The sequence below is a fragment of the Echinococcus granulosus genome, assembly GCF_000524195.1.
Source record: "Echinococcus granulosus chromosome Unknown EG_S00004, whole genome shotgun sequence".
NCBI classification, from domain to species: domain Eukaryota; kingdom Metazoa; phylum Platyhelminthes; class Cestoda; order Cyclophyllidea; family Taeniidae; genus Echinococcus; species Echinococcus granulosus.
Genome location: NW_020170384.1, coordinates 2,528,440 through 2,547,688, shown reverse-complemented (window position 1 = coordinate 2,547,688; position 19,249 = coordinate 2,528,440). Strand labels below are relative to the sequence as shown.

The 19,249-nt window shown below is 43.2% G+C and overlaps 2 protein-coding genes across 2 annotated transcripts; one reads left to right on the top strand and one right to left on the bottom strand. All coding sequences in view use genetic code 11, as the record gives it.

Moving 5' to 3' along the window:
- Positions 1-1,525: 1,525 nt before the first annotated feature.
- EGR_01231 (Bestrophin-3) lies at positions 1,526-5,257 on the bottom strand (the record flags this gene model as incomplete). Its single annotated transcript, XM_024490480.1, has 7 exons — positions 1,526-1,750; positions 2,117-2,197; positions 2,404-2,556; positions 2,645-2,883; positions 4,567-4,868; positions 5,048-5,158; positions 5,190-5,257. The coding sequence occupies 7 exons, from the start codon at positions 5,255-5,257 to the stop codon at positions 1,526-1,528; spliced, it is 1,179 nt and encodes a 392-aa protein (XP_024355299.1).
- A 916-nt stretch (positions 5,258-6,173) lies between these two features.
- EGR_01230 (Phenylalanyl-tRNA synthetase beta chain) lies at positions 6,174-17,958 on the top strand (the record flags this gene model as incomplete). The annotated part of the gene is made up of 15 exons (XM_024490479.1): positions 6,174-6,231; positions 6,270-6,325; positions 6,372-6,526; positions 6,603-6,669; positions 6,761-6,876; positions 7,681-7,831; positions 7,912-8,020; positions 8,693-8,825; positions 10,434-10,485; positions 10,567-10,726; positions 12,224-12,450; positions 14,418-14,514; positions 15,191-15,283; positions 16,750-16,917; positions 17,801-17,958. The coding sequence occupies 15 exons, from the start codon at positions 6,174-6,176 to the stop codon at positions 17,956-17,958; spliced, it is 1,800 nt and encodes a 599-aa protein (XP_024355298.1).
- Between the last annotated feature and the right edge of the window lie 1,291 nt (positions 17,959-19,249).

Genomic DNA, 19,249 nt, shown 5'->3' with positions numbered 1-19,249 from the left:
CGGTTTTGGCAAAGGGACACTTAGGGGTGCCCCCATTATACCTTCGCGGGGTGGACTGGCATCTGGGCCTCGTCAGTAGCCCCAGTCACTTTTGTGTGCTTCTTAAGTATATTCTACCCGAGTACTCTGCCTTCTTTCGTCTTTGGACAAGTCTCGGGGCGTTACATTACTGGTAGCGGAAAGCGAATCCCATCTTAAAGGGCATCTACCCCAATCTCTGCTGCTGAGTGATAAATCTTCGCAGAGCAGAAGAAGTGCATAAACTACGGATGGGAGAGTCGATAATGACCCATAACAAAAGGGCTGACTGTGGCGTCTACCTTCGGCACCTACCCCAGTCCCGTGTTCTGCAGGAAGGCCATTAACAACGGAAGCGGCACTAGCCGTGAATCATCTGGAAAAGTTTTGCTACGGAGCCGATTGCCGTACCTGCATGAAAATGTCAAATGTGTGGGAACGCAATACCTCCTCCACTTCCCTACTAATTGGACAGAAACCATGTAGGTATGGCTGACAGCTCTGAAGTGAGAACAATGTGGTAAGGAGGAGTAGAAGCGAAACCCTACCCCCTAGGAATTATGTTACCTCTCGCCCTTGGTTATATGACTCTGCTTTTGGACCGGTGTCCCCACGGCTCTAGGCGCGTGTGATAGCCAGTACATTGCTCCTGTCCCCATATAGCAAGAAACTCCAGATTCAGTAGTATTGCCGAGAGCGATCAGTGACGTTGTGGTCAAGCATCTCCTCACTTGCATGGAAATTCGATGAATGCCACGGTTAGCTTGTGGGTGCTTCCTCATAGCGCCGCCTACGTTGCGATAGCTGGGACGGGAGGTAGATCAAGGGGTTCGCCGAGAACGACGATCTAAGGAGAGGGGCTACGTAACACGATGGTTGTTTAGCTCTCCGTCTTGGTAATGGGGCCACTTAGGTGCTCCTTCATTGTACCTTCATGAGGTGGGCTGGCTTCTAAACCGTGCCAGTAGCCTCAATCCTTGCTGTGTGTTGAATTCGCATATCCTGTCTGAGGGTTATGTCTTTTTTCGTTTTCATTCAAGTCATTCGCGCAGAGAAGACATCCTGGGTTACCACATTTACATAATCACTTCTTCATTGATGTTAATTAGGCTTTATTTGCGTGATGCAGATCATGCCTAGCCGACCACCCATTTCAAGGTATGTCGGTTGGAAGTTCTGAGTTTTATGCAGGGGCTACAATGCACCCTATTTAACAATTAAATGAACTTAAATTAAACCTCTCTAGAGGTTGATTTTGTTTGCAGGAAGTACATCCTCGAGGGCATTGGTTACTCGATTTTCCGGTAATTTTAAAAAGCAGAGAAATGGAAAACTTATCTTCCAAAAACATTACACAAGTAAGATACTTTGACGATCTACTTCACAATTTTGCTTTAAATCATGGAGGGCCGCACAGCCTCACCTTAACAGCACAGCCATAGTCATCAAACAGGAATCGAAACTAACAAAAATGGCAATGCGTCGACTGCGGGTGAACGCAAGACGACTAACGAACGAAGACGGACATTTTACGATATTTGGTAAAGTCGACATTGGCGAGAGAGCCGCGAAGAGGGTCCTCACTGACAGAGGAGATACTGCGCTGCCGAGCTCCACTGCCTTCCACCATTGAGATCCGGTCAGGCAGATTGATGTCCTCTGTGTCCCAGTAGGCATCGTGCACAACTGGTGGTATCTCACCGTTGTAGGCCCGGTCCCAGAAGTTCGTAAACTGAAGGGAGATGAGATGATGGTCGTTTCATGACACCACAGTGAGATTCGTTGAATGCCAACTCAGATTGGATCTTTTTACTTCTGCATGGATGAGTAAAGAAGTGGCCGAAAAGTTTGCCCTGTGAGTAATATCCGCGGATGTGCTGTAAACCCATCTATACCCCGTTAATCAAGACGGTAGGCTACAGTGGCATCTGTGTGGAAGAGCGTTAGGTGATGAGCGGTCTTATGAGCCAGGGCGTAAAACCCACGTTTGCCTATCCACAGAAAAAGTCAAGCGCCGGTCAGCTCAAGTCTATTCTGCAGATCGTTTAGGCTCAAAATTTCAGAACAATGGGTATTGGGCCAATCTACTTAGAATTACCTGGACATTACGTTCAATGTATTCCTCAATTTCAAAGTCGTCCTCATCTTCTCCGAATGGACTGATAAGCGTCTCCGCGACCTAGAAAAGGTTGGAAGCAAAAGAGCTCGATCGTAAGTAGGTGGTTTTATATTTGACTTCGGCCTACACGCCGATAGCATGCAGTTACATTCAGGCTACTTATGCTACTAGTCTTCCAACTCTTTCGGATATGCCATACTCGTGCACATTGTAGGGCCTTCAGGGCTAGCTAGAGTTCCCCGAATTCCCATCTTCTTCCCACTTACCTTGAGCCAGCCCATGTAGAACAGAAAGCGAAGTAGGCCGAAAATCGGCACGTAAAGATCCACACTGATGTGTTTGTATTTCTGGTTCGGGTCAAGATACTGCCATGCGAAAAGAGCCACAATGAAGTAGGCGTAGACAATCAGTGTTGCTACCTGGAAAGGAATTTGTTGCCCCACTTTTCTCATCTGATAGAGGAAAGATTCCTTCTTGTGTGCACACTGGGACGGTGGAACAAATTACCTGAGTATACACAAGCGGAACGTTTATCCAATCATAGATACTTAGTTGAAAAAGAGTGTCTCGATAGGCCCCAATTTCGGCTGTCAACAGTTCGACAGCTCGATCGAAAACAATGTTCTTCTCTTGATACATCTCTGCGACCAGCTCTTGGGCCCAACACAGCGGCAGAAAATTCATTGGTTTCATGCTGTCAAAAGCGCTCTGCCGATAGCGACGCAATTCTTCTGGTGTGATCAGACCTTCAGGATAGATTGGAAAACATGAGTTTATTAATTAGACAATTGTGGAAAACTATCCGACCTCGCGATTCCAAGCCTAAGGTTAGGAACAAATTTCGACTTAAATTCATAGACACTCCCCAAAAATTGATACTTCTCTGGTATGTACTAAGTGCGTTCTTTTACAACTGGTAAGAGCCAGCCCGCATGTCACATGCGGGCCAATCCACAGACCAGCAATCAAGATAGTGAGTCTGTACCTGCATGCAATGAATGCGACATCCTCTCGGACGCCCATACAGCTATCAGTGAAGATCTTAGTTTAGGTGGCTGCCGGTTCACAATACAATCGTGATCCTTGTGAACGGTAGTCCAGCACGTGAGCACCTGATCTTGGATGGACAATCGATGTATAAATGTTGTGAGACGTAGCAAATTTTTCGATGGAGATGGTGACAAGGCGTTCAAGGGCATTTTTGACCCCAACAATCTGATGTATCCTTACTACCAAGACAGCTTCCATCAGGTTGCCCTAGGATGGCTCAGCCGTGCCAAAATGTCTATGTTGAAGCGTCCTAGAGATTGAATAGTTGATGTTGAGAGAAGCGTATAAGTACATCAATCCAATTATCACGCCTGGGAATTCATTCTCTTTCTCCACAAAGTCGAAAGTTCTGGTTCGAGTCGAATGTGAGGCCATTACTGTGTGTGTGGAGTCAACTCACAAGTCCCAATGCACAACTGTGTGCTGTCGCGTGACCTCAACTTTAACGCATGTACTGACTTGCGTGAGCGCGGGATCCGGCAAAGGAAGTAGACAGGTCTTATTGTGAATATTACCATAAAAGGAAACTACTCATTATGTTAAAAGGATTGAGGAAGTGTTTACTGTTGGCACTTAAATATCGGGATTCCAAATGTAATCTGCCATTTAAACGATAACAGTTCCGTTAATTGAAAAAGTCTTTTGCTTTATCATGAGTCTCAGTGATAATGAATTGGTGGGCAAAAGTAACTGCGCCAAAGTACTAATGATTACCTTCTTGAGAAAAAAGTGGTATTTCAAACATATTGTTAGTTTTTTTCGATAAGAATGCACAAATTATTGATATCTGTCCTATGCTATGCAAACGCCGACATCTAAAACTTCCTGGAAAGAGGCGAAATGATAGCCTGGGCAACTGAGCATTACTCATATGAAAAATGACAAAAATGAAGGGAAGTACCAGCATAAATTTCTAGAATTAACAAAATACAAAAACTCCAATCTAGTTTAGAATTTGCCGTTTTGTTTTATATGACGAATAGATCCAGAAATTGAGAAGATGGACACTTTTTTCGCATTGATGGAGTAAGCGCGTACGCATAAATCGGGTTCCAATTCTTGGTTTAAATTTAGTAGACCGGAAAAGGGGGGAGAATGCGTACAGTAAAGCTGCTTCAAATATTGTTTTTGAATATATGCATAAAGAATGAGTCCAAAAATGTACATTTGAATTGGCACGAGGCAAACTAACTGTGGGTAAAAGAAGTGACAAACTTTAAGAGCTCATAGTGAGACAAGTATGGTCGGAAAGCAGTAGACATCCCCAAAAAATGAACGACCCTGAGTCCAAGAAGTAGTCGCCGTGATTGAAAACCTGTAGCTTTCATTGCAGCATGTCAAAGAACAAAACAACAATTATTTCAAAGCGCCATACGAACCAGCTGTGATAAGAGTTTCCAGCGTCGGGAATCGAAGTCGGGCGCGGGAGGAAATATTCCGGGTAGTGAGGCAAAAGGAGAGGTTGACGTAACGAATGAAGGTGCGCCGTTGCATGCGAGCGCGTTCCGTTGTAGAATGCGCGTAAGCATTAATAAAGAGAACGAGGGAATCGGGCCAAGGGACGGCGCAGAACTGCTCCCACCACCGTCGGACAATGGTGTTTACGTAGAAACCCAACACAAAACCCACTGGGAAGATTTCGCATAGCTTTTCACAGTGAAGGCAAAAACGTTCAAATGTCCTGCAGTTTATAAGGTGTGAACGCAACTTTGTATTTTGAAGTTATTGAAATGGAATGCCATCACACATGGATAAAGATTTGGAAATATAATTGTGAAAACGTTTTAAAAAACAGAATCTTGCGACAAAACAGGCCAAAAAACCAGGTACACACTGGATGGTAAAGGAAGAATTTATTACCTTTTAGAGGGTTCATCTAGTGCGAGGCGATATATCAATGAAATAATCGCGTATAGGATTGAAAATATTATAAATTCGAACCAGATGACTTTGTAGACACTCCCTTTCCATCTAAAAAGGCTAAATATGATAGGTTGTATACCTAAAAAGCAGTTTTAAAAAGGCCAAATAGGTTGTAGTAGCAACAGAAGCGGTATAGGATACAGTCATCAGCAGATACTTATGAATGATTCGAAAGACCGCGGAGTATGTGACACACTGTAGTTGACAAAAATAAAACACTTCACGGACATACGTGCCATTATTAGATCACCACTAATGTCAGCATGGCATCAATCGTGATGATTACTAGTGTTGGCTAATGAAGTATTTTTATTACGTTAATTGGGACTTATTGCCACAAAGTTTATGCATTTCCAGTGTAAGAACAGCATTTGGTTTTTAAATGCCAAATTTCCAAAGAACTAAATGCTAATGAATGAATTTTTGTGACAGTCATCGATGTCCCACCTTGTGCTGATTACATCCATCTCTTTCAAAGGCGCATTTTATGTTTTAAAGCGTGCACCCCATTCATTGGTTGGTACCTGTTTTGTAATTTAGGTATTTTCTTGCAGTTATTCGCATTTCATATTGCGTCAAATTTTGGAATTTGGGTAGCTCAGACTTTCCAACTGTCGATGTCATCTCCTTACTAGTTGTATTTCCAAATATCGATATTTTTCCTGTTAGCTCATCCCTTCCAAGTACTAGGCTATGTTGATATGCTTACTTACTATCGTCTAGTTTGCGTTAGCAGCGAGTTGTTGTGTCATTAAATCAAGGACAAATTTCCCCTTAATATTATTATGTATTATTAATATTATAATATAATACTATTAACCTGTTTTCGTCTGAATTGTTTATTGATCACGCAAGTTCATTGTTCATAGGAGTTATCTTCTCTACTGTTTGAAAACAGCCTTTGGTATTAGCGTGCAGGGTCAATAATATCTAAACCGTGTTAGGCATGCGTGATAAAAATTGTTCTTCGCCTTATAACCTTTCAAACACTTGATTTTTACTTCTACCAAGACGGCATATTTGCGTGAGACTATATCCTGCTATTATTTGTAGGTATTTGGCAATGCCTATTGTGTCAATTCCAGAGAAGGTTCTTTTTGAAAAGCTCGGTCGTAGCTATAGTAGGTTACCGCTATATCCATAACCAAGCTCTCTTTAGCTGAGCAAGAATTTGACGACCTCTGCTTCGCCTATGGCCTGGAACTTGACGAGATAGTAAGTAGTTCAATTTTTCGGGCGGCAAATATTACCCCCTGCCTAGACCTCAGAACAAGAATTGGCAGCCAGAGAGCACGGAATTGCCGTCGACTCAGATAGGAGTTCCGAAACTATCTATAAGGTCGAGGTGCCTGCCAATCGATACGATCTCCTTTGCGCAGAGGGACTCGCCCGGGCTCTGCTCATTTTTCAAAACAAGTAATGTATTGCTTTTCCTGTTAACCACCATTCATCGTCTTTGTGATCAACAGACTCCTACATTCACCGTTTTTAGGTTAGTCACCCCAGAGTACGAAGCTATCGCACCGAAGAATCCGATAAGGTTGATGGCCACGGAGAGCGTGAGTCGTGCACTTTTTCTTGAGGGGGGGGGGGGTTAAAGCATGCCGAAGTTTTTGAAGTATACTGTCCCATTAAATATGCCTCTTGAAGGTGAAGCTGGTTCGTCCCTACGTTGTCTGCGCCGTGCTAAGAGACATCAAATTCGATGAGAGGCGTTACGCGAGTTTCATTGATCTGCAAGATAAACTACACCAGAATATCGGTCGGTGAGTTGGAGATTAATGCCCTTTCGAGAAAAGGCCATACACCTGCTTTGGTGAATTTTGCCGCAGTCTGATTTTCGCAATAGGTGATGATTATCGCCTTTTCTTGGGATTACCATTAGTTTTAGACGTTTCTATGATCACATATAAAATAACCAGTCGGTCACAAATCCAAAGTGAGGTGGAAACGAAAATGGCTAGTCAGTTCATGAATGTTAGGTTAACGCAGGAGTCTTTTTAGGACACTTCATTTACTGACAATCGCTGCTAAAATCTAGTGTTTAACACCTTCCCAGCAAGATAAGCTTGCATCCGATCCCACTTTCATCCGACTTTGTCTGTAGAAACAAAGTTCCTTATCAGTTTATTTGGCCTCCTCATGCGTTGGAAAGAGATCCTACAAGACTATTGCACGATTTTGTGATCAATATAGTTCCGCATTTGTAGATGAATGTTGTTTTTAGTTCTAATTAACAAGCACCTTTGCACAGGTAAATCCTTGAAGGCGTGGAACAAAGTGCTTAATTTGTTATGTCTGACAGATATATCAACTTTTGGTAACAACAGGGGCTTACACCAAGCCAGGTTCTGCTAAGTTTTACAGCGAAAGGATTGCACTAATTTTACCCATTATGTGCGTCTCGCAAAAACGCGATGTTAATTTGTGCTATTTCTCCTCTAATGTGAACAGAGAAGTGTTTCACCGATAAATTTCAAGGCCGGAAGAAAGTAGTTTTGAAAGAATTGATAAACCTGTCTAGTGAAGAGTAATGGGGTCCGCTCTTTCCATCATTCCCCGAACTATAGGAAGCGTAGTCTCGTTGCCATAGGAACGCATGATTTGGACACTCTGGCACCGCCCTTCATTTACACTGCATTGCCACCCGGAGACATCCGTTTTAGACCGTTAAACCAGACCAAGGAGTACACAGCTGTTGAACTAATGCAGCTCTATTCGGTACGTGTGCGATCTCTTTCACCCGTAACTTTCATTTTTTTTTGACTACTTGCTTGTGTCCTTTCTTGGTTGTATTGTAGAATGAATCTCATTTGAAAGCGTATCTGGATATCATTCGCGACAAGCCGGTCTATTCTCTGATTAAGGATTCAAAAGGCACAGTGCTCTCCATGCCTCCTATCATCAACGGTAGGTTTCTGATTACCTTTCAGCTTTGCATTATTGGGTTATGGGGTATGTAATGGACTGCATCTCGGAGGGGTTTAAACAGTGATTGTGAATACCGTTGGTACGTGATTGGTCGCTGTCTTGTGACATTCGTCTGTTTGCCTCATCACTTCGTCCACGTCTCGCACTCGAGCACTTTGAATGCTTGGAGGCTAGAAACTTAACCAGAAGGCAGATATCTTCGATTTTTTAAGGGATAAATGTTTCTTTTCATGGCTAGATACCTATAAGTGGTGCCTAACGTGTTCGCCCCCAGCATCACTCATGTGTGAAACCCCGCTTATTTTACTCAAGCGTCTAGATGTGTCGTTAACGAATTGGGTTCAAGTTAGAAAAATAGATATACGATGTGTTACTTTGGAGGTACACCTTTTCAAAAACTCAAGGCGGCAGGTAGATCATATAATTTGGTGACATAAACGCCGGTGTCACACTAAATCAATCAAGTGTCTGTACGTCTTGAGTAGTCGACTTTCCTTCGAGGCTCTGGTAACGAAAGTGTTAATAGAAGGTTTGGATGCTAGCAGTTTAAGCCACTATAAGTAGCGCAAATAATATTATAGAAATATGGAAGTGCAGTAGGGAGGGAGTAGATTTTAGTGATATCCTTTCATTTAATTCTCTCTCCTACAGGTGAGCATTCCAAAATCACCTTAGCAACCAAGAATGTCTTTATTGAGTGTACCGCAACTGATCTCAACAAGGCTAGCATTGTCGTGGATACCATCGTTACTATGTTCTCAGAGTACTGTGCTCGTCCGTTCACGTAAGATCACACTTTCATTTGCATCACTCTTGTAACGCTGATACCTTGCGAAGTTGATGTGCTCAAATTTTATCACCTTATTCTGTTTGTCTTTGCGGTTCAAAGTCATTGTAGTTGCATATGGGATGCTATTCTAAGATCGTAAAGAAAAGGATTCTCAACATATTTTCATTGTCTTCCCCCATCTAAACTTCAATTGGGCCTCGATTTTCAGTAAGACTTTGCCGAGGCGTTCACTCACTTTTTACCTCCACAGTGTTTTACTTGAAACGGCTTTTTGAGAAGGACAATTTGCATCAAGGCTTAACTAGCTTCACCTAGCTTCAAGTAGTCTGCTTTTGACTTTTTAATTTCAGAAACTGTATTCCATGTCTGCACTTCCATGTTTGTTCTGGCTTTTCCGTCATTTCATCTTAGTGATTAGGGAGAATCGGTTTCCACCTCCCATTTCTTTGCGGTGTTAGCAAAATCCGTTTCAGGTACCAAAGGCAAACTTTGCACCGCTTTCAGCGATACTGAAGAAATAGTCTCCTTCCCTCAAAAATCGAAAATAGACGTATTTGAATTCTCGTACGAAGCAGTTTTGCCCTCAGGACCTTATCACACATGGTAATACCACTAGATGTCAGAATCTCACCTCACCCTGAGGATGGAGTTCTGAATTAAGGTTTCAACAATTTTTAGATCACGATCCTTGTTTTCTCTCACGTTCGCGGAGCAAGTATAGATCGTGCATATACGCGAATTGGACTCATGTTCGTATTTAATAGTAAAGATTGCTTCTGTTTCTATCGTTTTCCTGTTTAGCACCAATTCATTCACGCAACTATTACAATTTCAAATGACTTGATTGTAGTTGTATTTGTGTTTCTGGATACTCATCTCTTAAACGGCTTTAATTTTTACCACCCCAGATACGCTTCATTTTGCTAAAATGTATACTTTTTACATCATTCATAGGAAGCCACTTGTCGAACTTTAAATATTTGGAAGCAAAGTACTCACTTTTCTGTATCCTCTTCTTGTTCATCTCTTTATTAGTATGTTCGCTACCAAAGTCCCACATACGTCACACCCAGATCTTCTCACCTTAACCCGGCCTCGCAAATCAGTGATACGCGTTTCTTGTCAGCTTATGGCTGGTACCAGTAATACACGTTACAAATAGCCTAGTCGAGTCGAAAACACGCCCTCGATTGATTTTCTTTCAACTTTCTGGAAGGGAACGTATTGAATATTTTAACAGCGGGACTTATGGACTCTAATTCATTGCTTCAAGTTCCATCTCAATTTATCCATCCCATTTTCACAGAAATTGAGAAAAAAATTCCTGCAGGTTCCACTATATGGCTCTGATTTCTTCAGTTTTCAGTTCACTTATGTTCGCATTCAGTGTCGTAAATTTACCTGCTGCGGGAGATTTTCGCCCCTACCATTGTTGGCCGAAAAACAGGCCTAACTTCTACTTTACTCGTGCTTTTATTGCCTATTGTGGTATGGATAGAAGTCAAATAGACATTAGTGCAGTTATTACTCTTAAAATGTTAAACCTTTACGTTCTGGCCCAAGGGTGTCTCTCCAACCCTTAATCCTCACTTCTGCTTTTAGGGCGGAACAAGTGGAGGTCACCCAGTGGGATGGCAGTTGCGCCTACTACCCCGTGAGTTGACTCCTTACACCTTTGCACACACAATAAGGAGCTCCTCTGACCTTTTTGGTATTCCTTTCGCTTTTCAAACAGCGCCTACAGCGGCGCACAGCGTTGGTGGGCATGAAGTACATAAATACCCTGGTGGGAATTGACTGTAGTGAAACTGAAGTCACCCAATTGCTCACTCGCATGAGCCTCACCAGCTGCGTGGCTAACAAGGATGTTCACATATCAACGGATAAAGCATGCAGTAAGTCGATTTCTCGTTTCACTTGGGGGTGAGGTTGGATTAATCAGGAGAGCGGGAGGAATCATTTCCGTGTTCAAGTGTATGCCTCCCAGTCGGCAGAGGTCGTGCACAGCCTCAATCTAGTTTGAGATTTCAAGTTGCTCGGTCCAAATGACGCTCTGCTTTTTATAGATTCACATTTTATTTACCCTTTGCTCCGTAAATGGATCTGAGTATCCTGGTTCGTGTTTCAGGGGACACTGCTGTGCTTATCTGCGTATCCTATGCACATGTACACACGCAGTGCTCACTATTTCAGTAGCTTGGAGAATTGGAGTTCCGCTTAGACTAATGAGAACTTGAGGACCGATTTTAAGGAACAGAATCCAAGCGTTAGGGGTCAAATCGTGAGAGACGGAAGTGACTGGTTCAATAGTACATATAGCGTAGAAATGTAAACATCATATTTTATAAGATCTGAGACGTTATTTATTACATCCGACAAGTGTCAAATAATGCGCCTCACAGACCTTTCACAAGCACAAAAATATGTGCCAAGCTCTCAATGCTGTCCCTTATAAACTGAGAACATTTCGGATGCAGAAGACCTAATAGCGCGTTTCGGGATGAGATGTAGGGCAGGAGAGAGCCACTGATTCATCTCATCCTCATTCATCCAGTGTCTTATGGTATCACTCCAGGTAATGTTTATCACCTTTTCTTGGAATTGCCATTAGCATTTGACAATCCTAAGATCGCATGCGAAATTGACTAGACATTCGGAGGATAAATGTGAGATGAAATAAACAAATATGAAGTTGTAGAGCATTGACCCAGCAGTTTGTTGGCTCCGAATTGATACTGTCTGGACTCGCTCTCGCATCAAACCTAATGCTATCTATATGCTCTGTACCAGTTCCTAAGTATAAATACTTGATTCGCTATGACTTATCTTCTGAAATGAGGATTTACGGACAGCTGATCTTTGTTCGCATTTCTCTTGATTGTTTAATTGGACTTTGCACTAGAACAAACAACCGAGAATAAGAATTGGGCGTTTGTAGTAGTTTTCGCTTTTATTTCTCTACACGTAGACGGGAATACGTTTAAGAGGCTTGCTAGATGTAGCATAACAGCTGAAAATCAAATGTGTGCATTAGCAGGGTCTTACAGGCAGAATTCGTCCACCACATCTACCCAGTTTTTTTACTGTTTGAACGTGATGCCAACGATTGTACCACCCAACTGACCTGTTTTACTACTGCTCGACATCTAAGGAAAAGAAATGTCACGTTCCTTGGATTACAAACATCCTACATCCGTCTATTGTGTACAACCCTGTTAGTTTGTTTATGAAACGATTTGGTGCGGCCAGTAAAGATCAAAGACTGCTTACATGTGACACTTGGTTGAAGTAAGAAAATCTGCAATCTTTCTAAGTCAAATAAGTAAGAGCTTGTGCTTTTGGAATTGGTTGAATTACTAAATTTGCCTCTTGTGATCACTTGCCACGCTTAGACAGAAGTAGCGTGCTATCAGTGCGAATTCCACCGACTCGGCAAGACATTCTGCACCCTTGCGACATCGCGGAGGACGTGGCCATTGCCTATGGATATGATCGCGTGGAGGAGAACCTACCCACCACCTTCACCATGGTCATTGAACAGCCGCTCAACCGTCTTACCGACATGATTCGCGCCGAGGTGGCTCTCTGCGGCTTTACTGAAGCCCTTACCTTCTCTCTTGTGAGTTCTTCATCGTCGTCTTTCTCGTAAATCCTATCTGATGCGTATCAGATTGGATGATATAGCTTCAAGAGAACTGACTGTAGTATAAAGTCTTTGCAATCTCTTACTTGTCATGTTGGTCATTATTTCCTCATTTACTTGTGTTAATTTGAATTCCACTTTCTATCTGATGGTTGAGTTTGCCATGGTCTTTATTAATTTTGGGCAGTGACAGAGGGAATGGAGAGTATAATTCTAGGTCGTTTCTGAGCGTATTGTGCTTACACTTTCTGTTTAAGAAGGTGCACAAGATTTGCCCGTGCTCTGATCCGTTTTAGCCCTGAGTTCGTCAAAGTATGTGCCAGATAGGGGTCTAGGCAACTGCGACTGTCCTCTCGTCTATGCTTGTCTTGAGTTCCCGTTGACTCTAGACCCGATGGTCTTCAAATGAGGTTTTGGCATATATTTGCTACGTGGATTGGTCTTCCCTCATCGCCATTCTTTGACTTTCTCTCGTGAGTTTCCCACATCCACCGCTTATCCTTCTCTTCCTCTGGATTTGCCATAAAGGATGCTCAAATATTTAGTTTTATAATGAAGAGGAACATCCTTTCAGCCATTTTGCTTATTCTCTTGTGCCTTTCGCCTTGAGTTCTCATTGACCCTAGCTTTAACCGCTCTTTTTTAGCGAGACAAGTCTCTGCCGAGGAGCCGAATACCTTTTTCTCATTCCTCTTTCCATCCCTAGTTCGTAGCCTGTTGGGCTTGGTGCAACCCCAGAAGAACATTTTTGCTCAAATTTCTAGAAGTATCTGTCATCGTGGTTGTTTTTGCGAACATCTTGGAAACCGCCTCTCTCTCACCCCCTCCTGTTTGACCAAGGTCGGGTCTGTTACAGTTTAAATAGGTCATTAGTCTGTCTAAGCCCAAGATGGTTTGACTAAGCCGACTGAGTGACTCGGGTGCAGACCCAGACTCCGGCATTCTTCTCTGGTCCGCCGCCAAACTCGCACACACACCTCATACACCTGTGCTCACACGCAAATCGGGAAATCATGAGAAGACATCTGCCTTGAAGTCCTTTGCCTACTTCTTATCTTGCTGTTGGTCTCGATAGCACCAAAACTAGTTGCTCACCCAAATCTCTGTTCATAAAACTTGGCCACTTTTTATAACACCCATTATGTTGGACGCTTTTCTACGCCTATTTAGTTCGCCTCCACCTCGGATTGCAAATACAAACGTTACCTCTTCACATCAATTTTCATATGTAGGTGTAGATTCTCGTGAACTGTGGCTTAGAGTTTGTACAGGGGATGATCAGGAAATTTTTCCACCTTTTTTTTCCTCGTAGAGGCAGGGATAATCTTATAGTATTTGTGCTTGTTATGTGATTTGCTTCTGCCTGGTAAGGCGGATTTTGCGTGAGTTGCACCGAAGAAGGAGGGATGGGGCTGCTTCATCTACCTTTCAATGTCCCCTCAAAGGCGCGTACCATGAGTACATTGCTGTGTACCTTCGGTGCGGCATTAATTTTTTCACACAGCATCGTTTATGCGAGAAGTGAAAGATTGAAAGTGAATTTGGAACATTTTGAAGTCTATGCCTGATAGTAGAAGACTTGAATTTGAAGGCTGTAGACAAGTGAAATGCGTTATTTAGATCTACCTATGTCCTGGTTCACTAAAGTGTGTGGCAATTGTGTCTAGACGACTGACATGGAGGCATAGGCACAACCTCTTCGACACTCGTTCTCGCTACATTGCTCAGTACTGGAGAGGAAATGACATTTTTCGCAACAAAGAATAAATGTAACGTTGGCTGGTATACTAACAACTTTTACCCATGATCGCATTTCATCTAACGGCGTTTCAAGCTAAGGCTTGTTAATAGCATCCCTTTTCCTAACTACAATTGACATATAGCTTAATGAAATCGCTTATAAGTGGGTGCTTAAAAACAGTGTTTTTATACCTTATTTTTAGTGTTCACGCGCGGATATTAGCACGAACCTGCAGAAAAGGCTGGAGGATCAACCGGCTGTTCACATTAGCAACCCAAAGACCCTCGATTTTCAGGCAAGTTGCTGACCTGTGAATTGGGGGTGTTAATAGCAGTCTAAGCAATTCATCACTTGAGAAATTTTGAGGGGGGGGGCCAGAATAACGAATGACCAGGTCAACTAATTCTAAATGTTGAGGTCTTGCTTTCTATAACATGATGCGTCTTGGATTGTCGTCATCTCTTCCGCCTCGCGTGTTACCACTTTTGAGGCTACAGACAAAATTCCACCCAACCACCACTTGTTGTTCTCCCTTTACGGATTAAGTAAATACGAATACCTTTGAAATAATTCGTTTCGCTTCTTTCAATCGGCTTATTTCGATCCTAAATTCACCTGTCTAAACGGCGCGCTCTGAATCATTGAACGGCGGCTCTGCTGTGTGTGTTCATCCGCTATAATCTGCGCAGCTGTGGAAGTGCCTACTTGTCTGCATTGCTTCCATATTTTAGAGGTAACAGGATATATGTTGCAGCTAAAAAATCAAAGTACGGATTTTGGAACGGGATAGTTTTTTGCCTTCGGAATATCGAAAAAAGTTGGTAGCACTTTGGGCCATCTCAAAAATAGAAAATTTCATACTCCTTGCACCTAACATCGACTCGAGAGGGTACTAAGAAATGAGTGATTTTCCTACTTTAATCCAATTTTCCCTATTTTTTCCCCCAAAGGTGGTACGCACAACCCTGCTTCCAGGCTTGCTTTCCACACTCTCCAACAATCGAAGTCTTCCCCTGCCGTTGAAGCTCTTCGAAGTCCAGGATGTGGTGTTGAAAGACCCCAGCAAAGGTGGTTCATGGCTTTGTTTTTCTTGATGTGATCCAGCCATCTTGGATTGTTTTCTTTCCATCCATCTCAGATAAATTCCTCTATTCATCCCTCGGGTAAAGTGGAATACATATCCTGGACTCGCAGTTCGGTTTTGGGTAATGGTCTACCAGCCCAATGTCCTATTTGTCATATTTTGTGGATGCTATTATGTAGAAATAATGAGCATATTTCTTATTTAAGCAGAGGTTTCATACGACAATTTTGCATGCTGGCGGTAAAGCCCAAGTTAAAACATTCTCTTTGTTTAGCCCTTCGTAATCAGTCAAATTTGAGATATAACTCAACCATCGGGGTATGCAAATTATGAGGTTATCAGCACTTTTGGGTAACTATATGCTTTTTTTCACTCCGTAAATAGAACAGCTAAGTATTTCCCGGGCGGGAACCCCAGTGCAGATAGTCGGGAAATATATTACTGTGGTCTATGAAGCAAACGCGTAGCTTCTGAGACTGCGCTTCAAAGTCTGACAGAACCCTTGATAGTTTAGTCAGTGTGTGATATAGATACGAGGTATTGCCAAGCCTCAATCATAGTAGACAAACCGTCGCACTTTTTGGTCACAATTGTCCAAGATGTCTTGCATTTATGTTTGGGGGTCAAGCGTGCCGTTCCATCTGCTCTCTTTCATATAATTGTTGATCAAAATAATGCGTCCGCACTCGTTAACGTTGCTGTCACACGTCACAGTGATTTCCCGTTATTTGGCTATCATTAAGGTGCGTCAGTCATTCAAACCCACATTTTAATTTCTGGTCATTGGTGATCTCTGTGATGCGAAGCTTGGAATTCTTAATCGTGTCTTTTTAAACCGAATTGTATTGCGGAACCGATGCGGGCGGTTTCTGAGTACTTTAACGGCAAGGCTTTTTGACTGGCAATGTGACCGAGGAACGCACACACACATACACACAGTTCATTTGTCGGTGCTTTTGAGAAATTTCGTTCTAGTGAATTGCATCCTCACACTACGATGCAAAGTGGATTTCACTTAGAACCTGCCTCGCGTACGGTAGACAAAATGATGGTAATTTGAAAGCTAAATTTGGTAAAGCTTTTACATGTTAAAGTGGAACCCTATAGCCTCTGAGTTGTCCCTAAGGCCATTTCAAGACATAAGGGGCTCGGAGAGGGTTTTGCTATGGAGCCACACAAGGGAGTTTGTAGTCTAGTTTATAACTCTACGCCACCGTTGCAGAAACCAACCTGCGGGAGAATGGAAAGATTCATGTAGTAGCTTATAATTCAAATCAGCGTCGTTCCTTCGCGACTTTTTACTTTGTTTCCAAGGTTGTTATTTTTTTTTAATTTTTATGATATGTATTCGCAATACTACGAAACCGCTTTTCAGTCATCTAAAATCTTTTGGCCTGAGGTGGGAAGTTTGCTGCTTTATTCAATTTTCCCTTGGATCTTGTTCCTGTAGACGTTGGATGCCGCAACAACAGACGTGTATGCGCCGTCTATTCCAACAAGACTTCGGGATTCGAGGTCGTCCACGGCCTTCTCGATCGCTTGATGCACGTCCTTGAAGTGGCTTACGAGGAGAACGCAAAAACTGACGGTCTGGCCTATCGTATGAAGGAGGTTGATGGTGGGTCACTCTTACCCCATAAAATTCAACAGCATGTGTTTATGCTTGACGTTTGTTGACAATCGTTTTTTCGAAACTCCCGCTACCTTTGGACGAAATTCAAGCGGTTGCAGCTTGGCTAAGGTGCTTATTGTTTGCCGTTACAGGTTTAGCCTAACTCAGCGCTTGAGCACTTCGTGTGGGTCAGTTTAAGACTTAGATCTAAAATGTCATGATCACCTACATTTTAGCATAGAGGTGGAACTACTGAAAGAAACCTTGATTTACCAAATATTCTCAGCCAGTTTCGGCGTAGCCTATTGCAATGACACCATTTTTAGGGAGGTGCAAATTCAATCCATCAATACGGTACCCTTTGTCGTGCTCTCTACTAGTTTCCCCTTTCCTTTAGCCCAAATATAATAAAGGGCCGCCGTTTTGTGCGTGGACAAGCGGCTTAGTTCCTCTCTGAGCACCAAACCAGATCATCAATAGATAAAGACTTTAGGACAGATGACCTTCCCGACCTATGTGTGCGGGTCAGCACAGAGGTACGATGTGCATGAACGAGTCTGGCGGCCGGCTTGTTGGAGAATGCCCGTAACTGGGTCTCAACCTGAGTTTGCGTGTGTCGGTAAAGATGGAACCTCCAGAAATCAAGCAGGAGCGTTTTTCTAGCGTCGGAGGCACTCTCGCCTCGTCTCCGATTTGATCCACAACGCAGCAGCCTTCATCGAATAGGTTAATCACCTATTTTGCTGCTTGCAACAGGTAGATATTTATCGGGTCCAAAATTAGACGTACTCGTGTTTTTTAGCTGTTTCACGCGAATTGCAGTTCCGAAGTTATTCGAAACTGGTTACTGAACGTGACCCTGCTGTTTGGTTTGATGTGTTTTTTGCAGATCCCACGTACTTTCGGGGTCGTTGCGCGGACATCATCCTCTTGCCTTCAGGGCAGTCGATCGGTCGACTCGGCGTCGTGCATCCGAACGTGCTGCGCAACTTCGATCTCTCCCTCTGCGTCTCCGCGTTTGAGATCGACATTGAGCCCTTCCTGTGAGCAGTCTACCTCAGCATCCTCACCCTTCTGTGTCTGTCTCAGTCCCGCTCCTTTACACGCGTGCAATGAAATACACGTGGCTGTGGTGTTTTGTTAACTGCGTCTTAAAGTCGCTTGACAACATTAAAAGGATGGTTTTGTCGGTTTTCTCGGTGTTGAAGTTACGACTAAAACAAATTTTGGTTGCAGACCAGCAACAAGACCTTAAAACAGCGTCATTGCATTGAGAAGTCGCTAGCTATGTAAACAATTTGTAGCTGTCATGGCCAAGTGGACGCCTATTATGCGTCTTGCTATGGAAAAGTTGTTTTGCGTACGGGAGATTGGCAGGCATCTCGATTCACACTGCAGCTGGAGCTTCGTGGTAAGGATCGAGGAAACATTGATTGAGGAATCAGGTTAGGGTTGACTAAATCTGCATTCACGCCTTGGGATGCTCGAGATGAGAGGGGTTTCTGGCTGAGGATCCGAAACCCGTGACCGAACTTCTCAACCACCTGGCTGACCTAGCTGTCTTCAGGTGCACAACGCCGTGGTGGTGGGTGGTCATGACAATGGATTGAGCTGATGGGTGGAAGTGTCCTCGATTAGAGCACGAAATCGACGTAGTGGTCCAGAATTCCAAACAAGTTCGGAGTTGGCATCAACTCAACGCTTTCGTGACGGTTATTGGCTCATCCTGTCACAGCAGTTCTCAACTACGTTCTGGTCAGTTGAAGTTGCTTCGCTGTTGACGAGAGCAAGCGAATCATTTGATCCTAAATTTAAGTCTTGAAACAAAAGGGGTATGGGAGTGGATACAATCAGTGGCTTCCCCTAGAATGTTAGCAACTTGGGTTACTGGAGATCAACTCGTTTAAGCCCAAGAGTTTGGCGTAGACCCAAGTTAGTCTATTGAATCGCTACAAACTAGTGATACCGACGTAACCTGTTTCCAATGTTACATCTACGATGGCTGACGGCCACGAAGATTTTCCGCCCAGTGTCAATCGTGTGAATGCTTTTATTCAGCATTTTCCAAAGCAGTGTCCATTTCATTACAAAGTATTCTTGACTTTAGCCGGTTTGGTAACAATTTCAGAAAGGTGGATTGAAATAACTACAAGAGTGAAGCCTCCGAAAAGACCGGGGTGGACGAGGCATACTTTGGTCAGAATTTTCACTACCATCACTAGCTATTTTCAATCACGAGCCAAGTTTAAGCTTGTTTTTTTGTCAGTGGATGACAACTGCTAAAGCCGTTTTGACATTGAATCAGAGTGCATCGATAGTGCAACACCCAAAGCAGGCT